Source organism: Jaculus jaculus, chromosome 18 (genome assembly GCF_020740685.1).
Source record: "Jaculus jaculus isolate mJacJac1 chromosome 18, mJacJac1.mat.Y.cur, whole genome shotgun sequence".
Lineage (NCBI taxonomy): Eukaryota > Metazoa > Chordata > Mammalia > Rodentia > Dipodidae > Jaculus > Jaculus jaculus.
The window spans coordinates 17953568-17973634 of record NC_059119.1 but is presented as its reverse complement, the minus strand read 5'-3'; the positions used below and the strand labels follow the sequence as shown (position 1 = coordinate 17973634).

At 46.1% G+C, this 20067-nt stretch overlaps 1 protein-coding gene across 31 annotated transcripts in view; it reads left to right on the top strand.

The window, feature by feature from the left end:
* The window catches only part of Kcnma1 (potassium calcium-activated channel subfamily M alpha 1), a 757466-nt gene that overhangs the window by 443879 nt on the left and 293520 nt on the right, over positions 1 to 20067 (top strand). For all 31 annotated transcript variants that reach the window (XM_004657971.3, XM_004657965.3, XM_004657975.2 and 28 more), the window contains exons 4-5: positions 13938 to 14031; positions 14774 to 14885. In XM_004657971.3, the coding sequence (XP_004658028.2) occupies positions 13938 to 14031; positions 14774 to 14885 (206 nt within the window). The remainder of the gene's footprint in view (positions 1 to 13937; positions 14032 to 14773; positions 14886 to 20067) is intronic.

The following is a 20067-nucleotide window of genomic DNA, read 5'->3' as shown; positions in this document are numbered from 1 at the left end:
ATTCCTATCCTGTCAAACATATCCTATTCACCCTCGTACAATGGACTTAGTTCAACATTTCATAACCTGTTCTCTGGGTAACCAGTCCAGCAGTCTCTCAGTGAGTGCAATTTCTTTTCTGAAAGGAGCCTGGATGGAATCCTTGCAGATCTGGGAGGGCGGGTGAGTCTGACCCCAGGGCTGACAACGCTCGCTATCAGGAGAGCTTTCGTCCAGGACTTGAGTAAAGGAAAGATGGACGTCATTTCACGAAGAAGTTCTTCAGAAAGAAATCACTTTCTCAGAAATACAGGGTACATCCTGGTATTACAGGGCGACAGAGAGTGAGGATAAGCTGGCCCTTCACAGAGACAAGCGAGACAGCTCCTGGGGGCAGCCTAGGTCCCGGCTGAGATTTTTCACTGTGACCCAATGGTACTAAACAGGGAATCTGCATGAAGAAACAAGCAAAATTTATAACATTCTTTGCTAACTTGGGGTCCAAAAGTCACACTGTCAGCATATGGGGTTATTTATTATTTCTGTGGCATGAGCAGACACGAATATTGATAAATAAATGACTTCCAATGCTAACCAGAAGTGAGAGGGAAAGGGGAAAAAAGAAAGAAGGAAAAGAAATACTCCAGGAGCTAAGAAGTTAATTTAATAAAGTCTGCAAGAAGGAAATTAGGCTGGGGCAGTGGTTCAGTCGGTAAAGTGCTTGCCAGACCTGTGTGCAGATCCTCAGCACCCATGGAAATGCCAGGCATGTCAGCATGTGCCTGGCATCTCAGGGCTTAGGAGGTGGGGACAGGCAGATCCCCAGGGCTAGCTGGCTGGCTAGACTGGCTGAATCTGTGAGCTCTGGGTTTAAATGAGAGATGCTGTCTGCATAAATAGGGCAGAGGGCGATAGAGAAAGATTCCTACCCATGGGCACAACTGTGCACACCTGAACGTCCATGTGTCCACGTACATATGAGCACACGTACACCACACGCCCCGATCACACAAAAGAGAAAGATTTAAAAAGGAGCATGATTTCCCAGGTTGGTCTCACATAAAAATACCTAGGCCTAGTGTGTACCACACCTGGCTCCAAATGCTCCCTAGATTGCTTCTATAACAATCATTGCTTCATTCAAGACATTCACCTCTAAGTAACTACTCCTTCACAAAAATTTACCCCAAATAAAATTGTGTGGTATGCAGGTACCTTCCTCTATTTATTGCTTTCCACCTCGTTCTTTAAGGCAGGTTTTTTCATGCTTTAAGCCCAGGCTGAACTGGAGTTCACAAGGCCTCCAACTCATGGTAATCCTACCTCTGCCTCACAAATTCTGGGATTAAAGGCATGTGACACCACAATAGGCTTGTCATAGCTCTTTTAAAGCAAGACCAAGGAGGTAGAGGGAGGCCTCTCCTCCATGAAGTCAAGAAAGTAGAAATACTTTTTATCACGCCAAGGTACATAATTTTGACCTACAATATCTATAGTGCAGGTCAAGAAAGTGAAATACATTAAAACAATATAAATCCTGCCATTTAAGCTTTTCCCATGCAGTTGCCACGACAGGGTATCCATTAGGTCACATGATTGACAAAAGGAAATTAATTCAATAGTAATAGCACATCACAGACCTACCTAAGGAAACGACAGTACCACCAATCTGCTTCAAGGCCATTTGAATGTGGAATAAACCCCAACAACTAAAAAAAAAAAAGGAGCATGTACTTGCAGATAGGACTGTATGATTACAGGGTTCATCCAGGCGGGATGCTTCACCCTGTGGAGGGAAACAGTTTGGTTCTGAAGGTAAATTTCCCCTCCCGTAGCGGTGCTGCTCTCCACAGGTTACTTGATGACATTCCGAAGAAATGACTCCTGCCTCGTGCTCAGCAGCTCAGCAACATCTCAGACTCAACATTTTGGCTGTGAGGCAGCTTGGCTCTCAACAAAACTCCTAAATAGGAATTCTTACCAAACATTCATGCCGCAGCCGTCAGCCAAAGACAGAGCGAAGACAGCTATTCTATTGCCTTGTGCAATAAAGGTGTAATTGTTTTCTATGCTAGATGCCAGTAAGATGGGAGTCAGGTCTCTCCCTGTGTCTTGAAAAAAAACAAAACCCAAAAACACCCCAAACTTCCCTGATGTCACAATCAAAGCTGTCACCACTACCTGCCAGCCTCACGTAAATTCATATGTAACTTTTAACAAACTGGGTGCTTAGGCTGCGTGTGTATGCTGTGTGACGAGGCTTTTTCATCTTCAAAGAGAAGCAACAGGTCTAGGGAACTACTCTGTCCTGTGCCCGAGGCTCCCTGGCTTCCTAATGTCAGCAACGCGCAGACCCTCAGCACTGGGGCTTTTGGTTAGCGCTGACCCTGACCGGACTCTTCCTGTGCACATGCGGCCAGAGGAATCAGGGCTGGAACTGTGTCACAGGTCTCAGGCTGTTGGATGAATGTGGGAATCCCTCAAAGAGAATAGGAAAGACATCCGCCTCATGCGATTTCCCAACCCTGCCAATCTGTGACCCAAAGCGTACCAAGCCTGGCTGCGGAGTCAGTAGTCTTGGCTTCCCTGCTCTAAATTCTTGCAAGCTACACTAAAGAGTGGGGTGGCAATGCCAAGGACAGGTTGTTCAAATGCAGTAGAATTACGTCAAGTGCCAGGAGGCAGATAAAGGAAGAGAGCATAGGGCACACCTAAATAGTCAATTAGTAACCGCCAAAGTCAAAGACCAACTTCTGGAGAAGGCTCACATAGAAGAGTTTCAAGGGGCACAGAGAAGGCTCAGAGGTTAAATGCGCTTGCTGTGCCAGCGTGAAAGACTGCCCAAGTTCAACACTCCAGATCCCGCATAAAACAGATGGATATGCCGCCTGTGCCTATAATCCCAGTCCCACAGGGGAGCAGAAACCTGAGACTCTTTGGGGCCCTGAAACTCCAGAATTAGTGAGAGGAGACTCCAGCTCAAAACAAGACCAGGCACAAGATTTATGCTCAGCTAATGTTTCCCTCCAGCCTTTGCAGGCAAGCAGACCCCAGTACAGCAACCTACTGGGGCTCCTGAAGGGCGCTTGCATATGCATACACCACACACACACACACACACACACACACACACACACACACACACGTTTATTTAAAAATTTTTTAAAATGGCTTTTGATATCTGTATGCAGCAACATCTCAAAAGTATCTGTGATTTGAAAGCTTGTTTTTTTTTAGAACGTTTTTTAAAAATATTTTTGTTTATTTTTATTTATTTGAAAGCGACAGACAGAGAGAAAGAGGCAGGTAGAGAGACAGAATGGGCACGCCAGGGCCTCCGGCCACTGCAAACGAACTCCAGACGCGTGCGTCCCCTTGTGCATCTGGCTAACGTGGGTCCTGGAGAATTGAGCCTCGAACTGGGATCCTTAGGCTTCACAGGCAAGCGCTTAACCGCTAAGCCATCTCTCCAGCCCTGAAAGCTTGTTTTATTGGGGACTCCCAACGTTCCAATTTAGCCTTGCCTGATGGCCTGCTTTTGGCAAATAGGGGGCTCTTGCTTCTCCCCAGGAGCCTCAGCCAGTCTCCAGGCCAGTGTAAGAGCTTCTCATTTGGGCAGCCTTAATGTCCAGCTGCCTTGAAATGGCCCAGGCTGCTTCCTTCACACATGGTCACTGCCTCCCAGTGTCCAGGAGCTAGTTATCAAGGGCTAGAGATGGTTCCTCACAGATCTCTTAATACATGTGTGACATTGAGCATCCCGTTGGCGGGGGGGGAATGTCGTGGGAGCAAAATCCAGGGACTTAATGAATCATCTGTCCTGGTCCTTGCCTGGCTTCTGCAGGTGTAAGGGGAGCAAGGTCCCAGGGGTTAAGGTTACCTCCCACCACCACCACATACCGGACTCTGTTTCTGAGTCCCAAGTTCTCCATCTGGACCTGGGACTTTTTTTTTTTTTTCTCCATCTTCATCTTTTCCCTGTTTATCTCACCCAAGCCATCCCATTTGGTGGATGGACCCAGGGTGGGGCTAGGCTTGAGACAGAGCATACATTTGTACCGCAGGGCTCTAGACATGCTTGGGTATGTCCACCTTTGTGCCCACCCACACGCCCCACCCAAGATGGCACACAACCCAGCCGCTGTGCCTCTGAGGAGTTCTCCATCTGTTTTCTGGTACATGTGTACGGACGCAGGTGCCTCGAGTACTAATTGGCTCGCTCCTCCACCCTTCCCCTCTTGCTAAAGAGGAGATGGCTGGCATCAGTAGACACGGGGAGTGGGTGAGTAGGACAGGTCCCCTGTGATTTCTCTGACAGCTTAGTGAGACTGCACCAAGCAAGCATGTGCTTGGCAAGTCTCCGTTTTATGTAGTAGCTTAATTCTGATTTATTACATGAAAGTTGCTGGCAAATATGAACACTAATTCTACTCTACTAACAACTGTGATTGAAATAATTGTGCTCTGTACACAAGCTGGGGAAAATAAGCATTAGTGGGTAGGTTGTCTTGGATATCATTCCAAGATTCTAACAGTGAAGAAACGCATACCATGGGAGCAGAACTGGAGGAGGTTATCTAGAAAACGTCCAGCCAGCTCATTCCTCTCCCTCTCCTCCACGTGCACGTTAAGCCAACAGGGCAAATGAAGTTGAAGACCTGGGAGGGCAGAGTGCCCAGCCGCCTACAGGCCCTCGTTAAAGTGACTCATGGCTTTCTCTGTCAAGAAATTTTGGTTAATTATTTAGTATTTATGACATTGTGTGGCTGTCTTAAAGAAGAAGTGTTGTTTCCTCGTGTTCTTTCTTTAATAGTATCCAAAATTAATATTCTAATATGTACAATCTCACCAGACTTTAATGAAATCTCTAACCAAGAATTTAATGTCCATATTGCTGGGCATATGACTTAAATTAGAATGTATGTATGATAAGGATGCAACAAAACAGATATAAATAAAAAGCAAAGAAATAACCTATTCCATCATCACCCTCTCTCTTTCACTCCCTGTAAAACCCTTCTTTCCATTTTCATCCTGTTTTCATGCTTTCTTTTTTTTTAACCAACAAGTTAAGTTAGGGTTGCTTGAACATCATGGGTATAAGCTGATTTGCTGGAGAACAGGCAACCCACCAGTGGAGGGAGGGCTTGCTCACCTTTACCTAGCAGTCATCAGGTGCTATTAGCTACATTGGGAGGTTGGGGTAACATGAACCCCTTAGGGGTGTGGTGGTTTGATTCAGGTGTCCCCCATAAACTTAGGTGTTCTGAATTCTGGGATCCCAGCTGATGGAGATTTGGGAATTAATGTATCCTGGAGGCAGTGTATTGTTGGGGGCAGGCTTATGGGTATTATAACCAGTTTCCCCTTGCCAGTGTTTGGCACACTCTCCTGCTGTTATCGTCCACCTGATGTTGGCCAGGAGGTGATGGCCACCCTCTCCTCATGACATCGTTTTCCCCTGCCATCATGGAGCTTCCCCTCGAGTCTGTAAGCCAAAATAAACCTTTTTTCCCCACAGGCTGCTCTTGGTCAGGTGATTTATTCCAGCAATGTGAACCTGACTACAACAGTAATGTTGGTACTGAGGAGTGGTGTCACCTGCTGCTAGACACCTGGCTGTGTGGCTTTGGCCTTTTGTAGCTGTTTTTCAAGAGGAATGTGGATGAATTTGAAACCTTGGCCTAAGAGATGCCTTGCAGTGCTATAAGTACAGCTTGATGGATTCTTCTGGCCAGAGTTGTAAGACCTGAATGTAGTAGGAACTATGGATTGTGAGGTATGGCTTGTGAGGGTGAGAAATTGCTTTGCCTGGACTGGGCTAGAAGCAGTTTTTGTAAGAGGCTTGCTGTTATGCCCATGTCCTGAGAAGTTGTGCAGGGTTGCAGTGCATAGAAATGGACTAGTGTGAGCAGAGGGATATGACACAGAAAGAAATCTTTGGGCTGAAACTGCTGCCCATTCAGCTGCAGTTGCATGAGAGATTGCAACCATTGAGTCTTGTATTTTGGAAATGGCCATAGGTAGTGTGAAGCAGGTTTGCTGGATGCCTGCATGGAGACCCAATGGGGCCATGAGGATGAACTATGGGTTGCAGTGGAGACCCAGTGGAGATGTCAGGACTATGAAATGGCTGCTAAGGAAAGGCTGCCAGCCCTAGATGAAGTTTTCCAGGACTGTGAGTAGCCTAGCTAGAGAGACAGAATTGGAACTCCAAAGACTTGTTACTGGTTAGAATTATCAGACTTGGAGACTTGTCATGGAATAGAGTGGTTGGACTTGGAGCTACAGAGTTTGATATTTGCCCTGGCTGTTTTAAATCTTGTATTGGTTGAATATTTCTTTGCTATGTCCAATGTCGTCTTTTGCAATGTGAATGTTTATTCGGTGTCATTATGTGTTTTGGGCGGATTTTTTGGTATTATGGCTCAGTTAAAAGACCTCAGATTATGGGGATATTTGAACATCACTGGGATTATAAAAACTATGGGGTCTTCTAAAGTTGGACTGAATTCATTGTATTTTATATCATGTGTGGTTATCAGTTTATGGGAACCAGGGGCAGAATGTGGTGGTTTGATTCAGGTGTCTCCAATAAACTTAGGTGTTCTGAATGCTAGGTTCCCAGCTGATGGAGATTTGGGAATTAATGCCTCCCAGGGCAAGCTTATGGGTATTGTAGCCAGTTTCTCCTTGCCAGTGCTTGGTATACTCTCCTGTTCCTGTTGTCCACCTAATGTTGGCCAGGACGTGAGGTTCACCCTCTGCTCCTGATATCGTTTTCTCCTGCCATCACAGAGCTTCCCCTGGAGTCTGTAAGTGAAAATAAACCTTTTTTCCCACAAGCTGCTCTTGGTCAGGTGATTTATGACAACAATGCCAACCTGATTGCAACAGGGGTCATTTTCTATAGGCAGTCTTTATTCTTCTCACTATTTTTATTAGCTTGGTTTTAAACACAACTATCATCTGCTGAGTACTTAATTTCCTGATTTCATTCTTACAACAGGCTTTTGTCTTTGTCTCCTCATCCCCAGGTTAGAGGCAGGGGAACCAAGGTCTAAAGAAGTCAAGTTTGCCCAGCTCAGAACAGCTCATGGGCAATAAAACTAGGACTTCACTTCTGACTCCAAAGCAACCCAACTGCCAATTGCTTAGAATGCTCACATTTTGCTTTGAAAAATTAGTTGCATTATTCAAAAGGTACAGAGTAGAGAAGAAAACCGAGAATCTAAGCACAGATAATATATTGAATTCTTCTTGACATGAGATTTAAAAGGCTTTATTGGAAATGGCAGAGGTCTCACTGTCTGAGATTTATTTTTTTTAAATAGCTTATTATCTGTGTTTCATTGAGAAATCTAGTGTGTAAGGAACTGGCATGTTTTATTCTTCCCGTCAGCGGGCTGTCATTTTCTTTGTCTCCTAGACGAACACTTCATTCTTAGGACTAATTTCTCAGGTAGACACCCAGGACATACACATGCTTTGACGTCTACTGCTGCCATTGTTATCTCAAGATAACAGAGCCCATGAGCCCAAGGAGCAGAGCAGTAAGTGTTTATACACTGCCCTCGTCCTCTCTTCATCTCAAAACGGTCCTCATGCTACATATGTTCCTGTCTCTTGGGTGCTGACTGGTCATTTGAGCACAGGCATAATTAGAAGGTGTTGTCAGAAAGACGAATAGATCTACAGATACAAACCATAGCTAAGGATTTCCCAGAAAAGCCGCTTAACCAGTCAGCTCAGGATCATGATAGATGTGTGCTGAGCCATAACAAAGTGTGATCTATTCACGTTAGAACGTGGCTGAGAAAAATGTTTTAAGATTAAACAAAGAGCCCACTCGGTATAATTATCAATAGCTTTGATTAATCACTGAACACAGACCCACCAGTCGTGGATAGCAGTTTAGTAGAAAAATACCTCAAGATGTTCTGGGATGAAGCCAAAATGCTAATCCACAATGGAGGCTTGACTTTGTTTGGTTAAAAAAAAAAAAAAAAATGTTAAGCCGGGCGTGGTGGCGCACGCCTTTAATCCCAGCACTCGGGAGGCAGAGGTAGGAGGATTGCCATGAGTTCAAGGCCACCCTGAGATGACAGAGTTAGTTCCAGGTCAGCCTGGACCAGAGTGAGACCCTACCTCAAAAGAAAAAAAAATGTTAAGACTTGAGGCAACTTATTGAATGTATGTCCCATCCTAATATTGGCAAGGCACATACTTAAGTACACAGCTCTGACCAGATGATTAAAATGAGGAGACTAAGAAAGGCAAAGCTTTCAGCTTAGATCAATCCAGGGCCTTGGTGGCCCCGGAGATGGTGTCTAGTTTAGGAGGGAATGTGCTGTATAAAGCTTGCTGCTTTCTCCGTGAGAAAGTACCATTGCCTCCTTCACACTGTGCCTATTATTGTTATGAGCTGACCAGATGCTTTTTGAAATGTAAAGTTGTGTAAACAAGAGCTCTGGTGTTCAGTCTGAAGTATATTGCAAACATTTGCCTCTCTTAAAAATGTCTCATTATTCTGGCTATCTAGGTGTAGGTCCATTCAGTTCTGTTTACTACACAGGTAAACTGAGGCACTTAGTTTTATCAGAACATTCAGGCTTTCCCTGGAAAACTTCACATCACTGAGACCCGTCACCTCCTTCTTACGGTAGATTACTTCCTCGGCACCCAGGTCTACCTGATGCCATCTTCTCTCCTTGTTTGATTGGAGGAAATGTGATGCAAAGCTTATTGCCTGCTCCATAATTAGGGATGTTCAAAGGGTCAGAATATTGTCAGAATACGTTAATATGTTCATTCTTTTTTAAAAACATTTGTTTTGGTTAGTTTCTTTTGAGATAGGGTCTCATGTAGCCAAGATTGGTTTCTAATTCACTGGATAATCAAAGATGGCCATGAACTCTTGTTCCTCCTGCCTCTACCTCCCAAATAAATAAATGCTGGGATTCCAGATGTATGCCACCATGTCTGCCTACCATACACTTTCTTGTAGAATAAGAGATGGTGAGGGAAACCTGGAGCCCTCGTGAGTCATCCTTCAGTAAGCAGGTAGATAACTTGGAGCTGTTCCTGTGTAGCTGGGAATACATTCTCTCAGTAGATGGGGTGAGTCCTCATGGTTCAACCATCACCAGCATCCAGGGAGGACTTCTAAGAGTGACTAACATGACACATGGCTGCCTGTACGGGACATGGTCACATATAGCCTGGACAAGCCAGCTTCCTTTGGAGTTTCCCAGACAACCTCACAGCTTTTCTAGGCCAATTTGACCTCCATTCATTCATCTATCTTTTTTATAGTATTTTATTGATTGATTGATTGATTGATTTACTTATTTGAGAGAGAGAAAGAGGGAGAGAGAGAGAGAATAGGCACACCAGGGACTCCAACTACTGCAAACAAACTGCAGACGTATGCATCTGTGCATCTGGCTTTATGTGGATATTGGGAATCAAATCTTGGACTTTTGGTTTTGTTGGCAAGTGCCTTAATCTCTAAGCCATCTCTCCAGCCCTGCCCTTTGCTGGTTCCTAGGCTTCCTGGAAGGCTCTGTGCACCCGGATACTGTGGGTTGTGGGTGCCTCTTTTCCTCTCTCAGCAGGCTGCAGCCCATCTGAAGAGGGAACATGAGGTAGCAGTTAGGTTAGTGGCCCTGTATTCCAACTCTGCCTCTTAGCTACATGGCCTTGGACAGATATTTGAGCCTCTGCTTTTCTATTTGCAAAATGACTTAAAAAAAAAAAGAAGCTAATTTGTTTTGCCTGCCATCTTGCAAGGATCAAATGGAATAGTACTTGGAAACTCTCCTCAGTTGCCCGGTATCATGATAATGAATTGGAGAAAGCCCAGATATGACCTGAATGAGGCCCTTTTCAACTGTAGTGCTATAGAAACTCAGAGGCTAGGAGAGATCAGTAAGGACACAAGTCATTTGATGAGTCAGCCTCTCAGCTTGGCTTTGAAGGCTGCCTGAGTTTTGACCAGAAAGGGCACAGCAGTGGAGGAGCAGGCCATGTTTAGAATTGAGAATAGGTGGGTGCTGTTCATAAATACAGCCATTCAGGGCAGCAAAGGATCTGCACTGGAGCAGGTAGCAAATCCAGTGGAAGTTGTAGAGTGAGGCGCAGAGTTGATGGATGAGGCAGGAGGGTCCCTGATGCCTGATGAAATGACATTATTTAATTAAACTAATCCGGCAACGTTGCAGAGTTGTCCATTCCCCGCGCCCCCCACACACACCCCAGGAGCAGCATCTAGCATCATTAAGCTTATTGAATTGATTGTGTCTGCAGTGCCCCAAGCCTGACCTCTGGCAGCCCATAATCCTGCTGGGAATTGAGAGGGCCCCCGTTCAATTTAAGAACCTGCCTCAAGAGTGGGGAGAATTTGAATGCTGGAAACGATTTCTCAAAGTGCTGTTTTGTTCCTTGGCCAGTCCCCTCCCTAGTAAATCATCCTGAATGTTTGTTGTTGCACTTTTAAGCCGCTTAACATTGCTTTATTCCTTATAAACCACTGTCCCCAGTGCTCTCCCCGTGGAGACGCCATCTTCCCTTCCCACCGGAACTGAGGGCGCACTCACCAGGTACTCTGATTGCTAGCTGGAACATCCGTCCACTGGTGAAGCTCGCGTGGTGGCACGCTCATTACTTCCTGGTATCTTTTTAATTCTTTCTCCCTTATTCCCATCTGAAACTTAAAATATCAGTTCAGGGCCTGGGTCTTAGCAATTAGTTAAGTGGTGTGCAGCTGGCTGTCTGGGGGGCGGGTTCAAACCCTTTTGTCATCTTGGTCAGGCCTGGATGGGGAGTCTTCTTGAGCCATGATTCCTGTCATCAGTGCAGAATTGCAAGAAAATTCACTAGACGCTGTGGTTCTCCATGTGAGCGGGCAATAGCTTCAGTAACATGTAGGAGACCATTAGAAAAGCAAAACTTTCAGCCCCAGCTCCAGACTTACTAATTCAGAAACTCAGGGTGTTGGGGCCTAACCGGGTTGTAAAACAAAATTATTTATTTATTGGAGAGAGAGGCCAGTAGAGAGAATGGGTGTACCAAGGCCTTCAGCCACTGCAAACAAACTCCAGACACATGCGTCACCTTGGCTTACGTGGGTCCTGGGGAATCGATCCTGGGTCCTTAGGTTTTGCAGGCAAGCAAGCACGTTAACCACTAAGCCATCCCTCCTGCCCTTAACCAGGCTTAACAAGCCCAAGTTCATGCTGAATGCAATGACTGTCCTGGAGAGCAAGCATACTTACCCAAGAGGAATTCTTCATTTGGGCTTTTAGGAAGGTCCTAAAGCCTAGAGACTCAGTCAAAACACCAGATATGCTTAAGGTTTCCCTGTCACATCTCCTATATAGTCAGCAGGCGCCTAGAACAAATAGTCTATGAGTATCTTACATTCTCCATGCATCTAGTCACTGGTCGACCAGTGCATTGTTTTCTGTAAATCTGGAGAGTGTTGAAGTGGTTTTGAGAATGGTGTCTTCTAGCATGAACCCTTGTTGTTGGGCAGGATAGAAGGGAACAGGCCAGAAGAAATGACCAGGAGGGTCATTTGGAGAGAAGCTGCTGACGTCTTTCTGAATATCACTTTCCATTTATCTTGAACCAACACATCCTCAGTGCTACCCAGCTATGTTGTCCCCGTTTGTCATCCCATTCTCTTCCACAGTCCAGCAACGTCTTTCCAAGGATGGCTCCAAACTCACCTGGAGAGGCATGCAATGAATAGGGGGTAGAGAACGCATAGAACCCTCAGAATGCCACCAGCAACCATGCCAGTAACTATTGCGAGAGCAATGTGAAAATGATCTCTTGGCCACAGTGGTATGATCATGGGGTTCCCTTGATACGCTGAGACCCAGAGCTCTGTCTCAGTCCCCTGGAGTGTGGGGACATCAGCAAGATGAATACACGTTTATGGTACAGAAGCAAGTCCATGCTGGCACAAGGGAGCACATGTCTAACCATGTTTAGCCACAGATCTCTCCTGTCCTTGCTCACTTGCTCTCTTACACACACACGCACACACACACACACCACTTATTCTTCCATAGCAAATCTTCCCAGTGATTCTCTTAGCAGAGGGAAGCATTTCTGTGGGATCTGTAGGGAATTTTTTTAAAAGCAACCTAATGTACTCTCTCCTCACTGTGAGAATAGTGTGCATGCTGTCTCTACTGTGATATCTGTAGACACTGTGGTTTTGTTCTTGAAACAAAACAAAGTTCGCCATGGCCCAAGAATTGCAGAACTGTCCCTTAACTAATAGTGTGCCTGGATTTTTCCTTTTTAAATTTAAATGCACACCTGTGTAGGGAAACAGGCAGAGAGCAGTGGAAGACTGGCATACTATTCTTCAGTTGCTTTTGTCCCTACCTCCTTTTGGCATTGGATTAACCAAATCCCCTCCTGTCCTTCCTCCCACTTTCCCTGCCTTAGTGAGGACCCAGCAGTTGTCATTTCCTTTGTAAAAGAACTGTTTTCAGTGAGACTTTGGTCCAGTCCGTTTAGTCCGTAAACACAGCTGTAGCTGACACTTCATGCTTATCCAGAGGTCTCCACGTATTTGCGGTCCTGGAGGTCACCAGGGGCATGTGTGACTTGTACTCCAGATGAAGAATGGAGAAAGCCAGTGCATGTGACATGATCTGAGATTCCCACAGACTGACTCCCTGCACCTCTCAGCGGGCCCCACATTCCTGGACTGCGCAGATTCCTGCCTGTTGTCCCTATGGCAGTGCAACTATACTAACTGGTATTGCGGGCACCGATTTCCAGAGCGGCCCTGCTGCTTGGAAATTCTCCATCCTGCATCTCTCAAGCTCACTGTCTTCTGGAGGGAGAGGTCCATGTTGCTTCCCATCTGGGGAAAGGATTTGGGGAGGCTCTCCCCATACTCACTCTCCCTGTTCTCCCTCACTTTTCTATTCCTGGCCTGGGTGCTACCATTTGCTTACAGATAACAGTGACTATGAATTTCCACCCACAGCTTTGAGATGATTACGAGGTTTTCCTGTTTCCCACCCAGTCTAAAACCTTGGGACTTTTCACTCGCTGATGCTCACATCAGTCTGCTGGGAACACGCATGGAAACCGAGTACCAGTTTGTATAGTACTACCTTTGGAACGGCCTACTGTTGAACAAAAGAGAGTGTGCTGGGGGTGTGCGTATTGGCTGCTTGGCGCGCGCCCACTCACGCACATACACACACACAGAGCCAATTAACCTGCATGCCAACAACCAAAAAAATTAACCCTTAGAGTACTGCTTCCATACATTGGTTTAACTATCTTGAATTTTATTGGTTGGGCAATACTTCCTTCCCCAGATCAGAGTACCACACAGTAAATCCATAATACTTAGTCTATCCAATACATCACCAGGAGCCCCTCCTGCACAGCTTTCTTGAGATGCTCCTGGGTCCGCTGTCAATCCACTAGTGGCTTTAATAAGATCCGGACACAGCCGCTGTGTCTCATGGGAGATGGGCTCACTTCCAGTGTGCTGGAGGGCACAAGGGACTGATTCCTTTTAGCCTTACTTTGTGTCCTCTTGAAGGAAGAAGTCAGTTCTTTAAGGGTTAATATGACATCAAAGAATTTGGTGGTCTCTCCTGCTTGTCCTTCCTCCAAGGTGTCTGCATGATCCACCTTAGATTCTTAGTTCAATTGTTGAATGACGATTTAAAAAATAATATATGAAACTACCTCCCCGACTCCAACAGCAAACAAAAGAACAGTACACTGAATGGTTGAATGGAAACCCCTTGGCAATGCTTGCTTGATGGTCACAGGGGGCGGAAAGACCAAATGTCTTATTTGACGAGCATTCATTTTTGTCCTCAATCCCACAGCCACCAATTCTCAGTATTGTAGAAATAGTGACGGTGTTGTTCATTTACCCCTTGCTTTTTCTTCTTCCTGTCTAATAGCCCGATAGAATCCTGCCAGAATTTCTACAAAGATTTCACATTACAGATCGACATGGCTTTCAACGTGTTCTTCCTTCTCTACTTTGGTTTGCGGGTAAGTTTGGCCACATCACTCGGTACCACAATGGGGCGCGAGAGACTGAAACTCGGGGAACCAAGGTGACATCCAGTGCTTCGCACCACCATTCTGGTTTTCAGCCTTGGGAGAGAGCCCTTTTCCTTGCTGAAAAATCTTCTGGAATACACACTAGTTTTGTTTCAAGGGAGAGAAATAGGCATAGGAATAGTGATGACACCTCCGCTGACCCACTGTTTCTCAGCCTGTTCAAACATGAATGCATGTTCCCCTTAGAGACTACAGTGAAAACAATGACCACGTTAGGCTCTTAAAATGATGTCTGTCCAGTGCTGACTTGGCTGAGAAAGTAGTAAAGAAGGTAAATCAGGAGGGAATGCTGATAGAACTTATAATTTGAAGGATTAAACAGTAGACCCTGCTTATGAAGGGTACCGTATAAAATCTGAATTACAGACATGTGTGCGAATTCACAGGTATTGGTTTTATTTACAATTATATTTATATTAAAGTGTCTAGTGAAGATGAGATTAGTCAGTCCTCTCTATGATTGAGGCTGTTGGAAACTACAGAAGTATATATTGGCAGATCGTTTTTATTTTTTTTTCAAGGCACAAATGAGCACGGGATTGGTATTGAATATATGAGATGAAAGTAGCTTTCTTCAATCCCCAAATTTACCCTTTGACAAAAGAATATATTGAATGCCAACACCATGCTTCTCATTTTTCTCCCTTCCTTTCCTTTCTTCTTTCCCCAGTTTATTGCGGCCAACGATAAGCTGTGGTTCTGGCTGGAAGTGAACTCTGTGGTAGATTTCTTCACGGTCCCTCCCGTGTTTGTCTCTGTGTACCTAAACAGAAGTTGGCTTGGTAAGTCAATCTCTCTTGTCTTCTCCTAACCAGCACTTGGGCTGGGCCTAAAATGCTAGATCTGGGGTGCATCTGGGGAGCCGGCTGTCACTGTACCAGGTTTGGTGTGTAAAGGAGAATGGTCCTCTTGGAGTTTTAGAACTTGTAGGTGATAGCTATCTTTGGGGTGCCCACCTAGCAGGATCAGCCGAGTTAGTACTCGAGGTGATGCAGTTTAATCATGTTGCGGCCCGGTGGTCATAGCCAGGACTTCCACACACCCATGGTTCTGTCTCTTTTCATTCAAGAGCGCACAGCTAGGATTGGTTAAAGGAGCCCAAGGGCACAAGGCCAACCTTCAGGGTGGGTGCTCTGGAGTGGCACAAGACCTGTTTGAGTCCTTCCGAGCATGGGCATTTGCACTTGCCAGTTCTCACTCCCCAGGAATCTAAAACTCGGGGAACCAAGGTGAAATCCAGCCCCTCTCACTCCCCAGGACAGCGCCCTCCTTCTCCCTTCATGCGGGACGAGTGTTTGTGGCTCTGGGCTCGGGGGCCACTTCCTGGATCTGGCTCCAGGTTTCCTTCCATGTCAGTGTTTCAGGTGTTAAATGAATATGGAAGTGTTTTATCTACTGAGGAGGAAAGGAGTTTGGACTTGGACTACTTCCTATGACTACTGAGGGTTCCTTCTGCCTTTACTTTTAGGGTTTTGAGGGGCTTAGTTTTCCTCACCAAAGTAATATGTGCATATAGCAGTAAGTGAAGACATTCAAAGACAAACCAAGGAAACAGCCATCGTCTCTTCTCCTTTCATCTCTGATACACACCCGAGAGGCCCAGTGTTAGCAAGTCTTTCATGTTCATTCTCCAGCATATATGAAAGTAGTCTAGAGGAGGTGATGTTTGCGTGAGAAGTTTCTCCAAACAACCACATGGCTGTGTACTAATACCTGATGAACTCTGTAATGATTGATTTTATGAAATTTTGTAAGATTTTTGGTAAAACCCCATTATTTGTTTGCTGTCAGTGCATATAAGCCATGAGCCCAATGAACCACTTGAATGTCCTAATTTTTATTTCTAAAGAGTATTTTAATAAATACCCTCATCCATATGCCTGCCCAATTCTATAGATGGTTATATTTCTATATGTTATATTTCTATAGATGGTTCCATATTACAGAAACAATAATCCCTGAGTAAGAGAATACGTGCACTTGATTTTATAAATATTAGTGGATGATGTTTCAGAAATGTTCCAAGGTGTATTTCTAATGTCTTAAGCCCTGTGTTTGATCCCTGGCACTGAAAAAAAAAAGTATTTTTAAACTGTGCCTCTTTCATATATACTGCCTGCTGGAATCGCCTGAGTGTACTGTGGCGTGGGTGTGTATACATAAACACGTGTGTTCATTGTCTAATGAAGATCCCTTTTCTACCAGTTCCCTCACTAGACTCATGTTCACAAGCTGAGAGGAGGCGTTCCCACCTTTGGGTCTGAGAGGTTGCTGGCTGAGGTTGGCGATTCTAGCCGTACACAGAGACCCGCGGAGAGATGCGTAAATCTGAGGAGCGTTGTATGTGCCTGTGTTAGTTCCCTTTCTCACTGCGGGGACAAAATGCCCAACTAAGCTCAGCTGATGGGATGCAGGGTTTACTTTGGCTCACAGTTTGAGGGGACATGGCAGGGCGAGTGTGTTGAGAGGAGCCTGAGAGCAGCTGGCGGCACTGGGTCTGAAGAGAAGAAACGGAGATGAAAGATGCAGCTCAGGCAGCCCAGCTCGTTTCACGTGGGCCCAGGATCTCACCCATGAGACAGTACTGCCCACAGTTACGGCGAGCCTTCCCGCCTCAAAGAACCTAGTCTGGATAATTCTTCACGGGTGATTCTAGCTTCGGTCAAGTTGACAATCTATAGAGACCTTCTCAGTGGCATACATGCCACAGGCTGAGGGCCTGCCCCTTGCTTAGCTCACTGGTGTGGTGACTTGGGCAGCAATGTTTTCTTCACTCAGCCTGTGGTTTTTCCTCTGCAAAATGAAAGTCGGGGTTCTGTGATCTCTAAGGCTCCTTGAGTGCTCAAAGTCTCTAAGCTTCTGAATCATGACTGAGATGTTTGTGAATCGAGGTGATGGGGGAGGGGAGCGTTGGGAAATTATCAGTTAACATGTGGGTGAACTTTTAATTGGACTAGAGCTGAGTTTCTTTGTGAGTGAAGTGTCCCTTACAGTAGCCCAGGGCCAGCACTTCTTTGAAGCCTTTTTGTGGAGGATTTAGACCTACGTTTTGGAGGTGCTTTCAGATCGAGGGAAGAATGTATTGGTACAAACAGAAAATGGGAAAGAAAAAAAATGAATGGAAAATGAAAGAGACTCAAGTACATTTCCAACCAGATACATCTCTGTAGCAACTGTGCTTGCTCTGCAAAAGAGAGATGCCCTAGCATGTGCTGTAGCTTGTCTATTGAACAGTATTCACGAGGAGCCCACTGTGCGCAGTGTGAGCAATATTCATTAAGTGTGAACTGTGCACTGTGTGCTGTTCCAGATGGTGGATAGACTGCAGTGAAGAGCACAGACAGCAAATCGTACCTTCCCACAGCAGGGCGGGGGGCAGGAAACCATAGACCTAATAAATAAGTAAATGAATCGAGTATTTTAGGAAGCATCTATGCTGTTGAGAGTGAAAGCCCAGACCGACGACCTTCCACACTATGAAATAATGATAATAACCGCCACAACAATAAGAACCACCTCTCTACTCCTGTAGGGGAAAACACCTTTAATAAAGTGCTTTGGTTTCTTTGGTAACTACTCAGGTGACATTGCAAACGGATCTGCCCATTGTGGAAGAGTAATTCAATTTAATAATATTTACAGGAGGTTCCTCTGTTGGATTGAATACATGGGTTATTACCCTGTGAAGCAATTATTGTCCCAGTGAGCCACCAGAGGGAAAGAAAAGTGAGCATTCTTGGGAGTTAGGATTACAATGAGAAGAGGAAACACCACTTAATGAAAGCGTTTAGAGCCACGTTGCCCTTCCTGGAAAGTGGAGGGACACTGCTGTGGTCGTTCGAATGTAAAATGGACCCCTAACCTCATGTGTTTGTGATTAAGCCTCATCCCAGCTGTCCACTGTTTGGGAACTGTGCTGAATCTTTGGGAGCTGGACCCTTGCTGGAGGAAGTAAGTCGCTGGGGGTGGGTCTTGGGGTATCATAGCCCAGCAATGCCAGCTCCACTTAGTCCGGTATGTAACTCCTCCTGGAAGCATGGAGATGAGATGCCCAGCTGTTTGCCCTTACCATGCTTTTTCCGCCTTAATGAAACTTTCCCTCAAAACTGCAAGTCAGCAGGGCATGGTGGTGCATGCTTTTCCTTCTAGCTCTCAGGAAGCTGAAATAGGAGGATCGCTGTGAGTTTGAGGCCAGCCTGAGGCTAATTCCAGGTCAACCTGGGCTAAAGCAAGAACCTACCTTGAAAAAAAAAAAATGGCTCAGCAGTTCAAGGCACTTGCCTGACAGCTTGGGTTCAGCTTCCCCAGTATCCATGTAAAGCCAGGCACCCAATGTGGCACATGCATCTAGAGTTTATTTGCAGTGGTAAGATGATCTTGCATGTCTGTACTCTCTCTCTCTCTCTGTGAAATATTTCTTTTTTAAGGTTAAAAACCCTGTAAGCCAGAAATAAACCCTTTCCTCCCATAGACCGCTTCCACTCAGGACTTTTGTCCCAGCAAAGAAAAGTTCACCACTGTGCTTCCTTGACTGGCGGAAGTTCCGCACAGCGATCGCTCCACCCATGCTGTTCAGGGCAGAGGCCGCTGCTGTCCTCAACTTGAGTGACAGCGAGCCCGTGCCTTTCCCAGTGCATGGCGCCCAGCATCCTTTCTCCCAGCGTGGGACTGTTTGTTAGGAAATACGGCATCTGTGTCATTTGTTGAATGTCTCATGTTAGCGCTCTCCGTGCTTTCACAGTCGCGCTGATAGCTTTTCAGGTCTGTGCGCTGTGAGGCATGCCACTAAGCACCTTACCTACATCAGCTCGATCTCAGGAGCAAACCTATGGCTTAGGAACTATTATTTCCCTCTTTTACAGATCATGCAAGGGAGGTTCAGAAAACCTCTCTTGTTCAAGGTCACGCAGCCTGGGAATGTTGGGAGGGACAGGCAGTTTATCCCAGATTGGGCCCAACTTTATGTCTGAACTCTTTTTCTGGTCTTGGGACCCTGTCCTTACCTTGGAAAAACTGGGGTTTTGAGGACTGTGTTGGGAAAGAGCGAGACAATATCCCTGTCGCCAGCCCTGCATGCTTCTTGCTGTCACCCGGTGCTTCACTTGAGGCTGCAGGAGGGACCAGTGGAGTCCAAGAGCGATTCACCCTTCTCCTCATACCCACTCCTCCTTGCCCACCTCCAGTTTCTAGAAATTCCGCGGGGACCAGGGAAACACACAGGTCTACTGTGGTGTCCCCCGAGTCCATCGACACTTCAGCAGCGTGGGGCCCTCCCTTGTCTGCTCCAGCTAGCAGAAGACCCGAGCCTTCCTCCCGTGTGGCCTCTGTTAGCTGAGAGAAGTGGGCCACAACCCAGCCCTGAGCTGCCAACTTACGTCGCCGTACTTTAACCATTTGCCAACCGGCCTCTTTGTGCCATATCACTTTACTTGCCTCGGACCCAGTTTCCTCAGTTCGGTCCCCCGTAGCAATGGGGTGATCATGGCGAATGCCTCACTGAGTCACGGCGAAGCTTCAGTAAGGCAGTGAGAATTGCGCACTGTGCACGCTGTGGGATCATAACAAGCAGGGCACGGGCTGTGGCTGTGGTCTCTCTCCTTGACCTGCTTTCACATCTTTTTGTTGTTGTGTTTTGAGGTGGGCTCTCGCTCTAGCCCAGGCTGACCTGGAATTCACTAGGTTGTCTCAAGGTGACCTCGGACTCACGGCAGCCCACCTACCTCTGCCTCCCGAGCGCCGGGACTAAAGGCGTGCGCCACCACGCCCGGCTTATTTTCATATCTTAAAGCTCCCAGGGAACAGGCAAACCAGAAGGGAACCAAATATAGACCCAGGATGGGAGGACATCCACGTTGCAAGCACCATGTCCCGGCTTCTTATTTCCTGTCCCCACACAATGGCTCATTCATTATCTCCCTTACACAATCCTTACCCTACCCACTAGCATAAATGAGAGGCGGATCT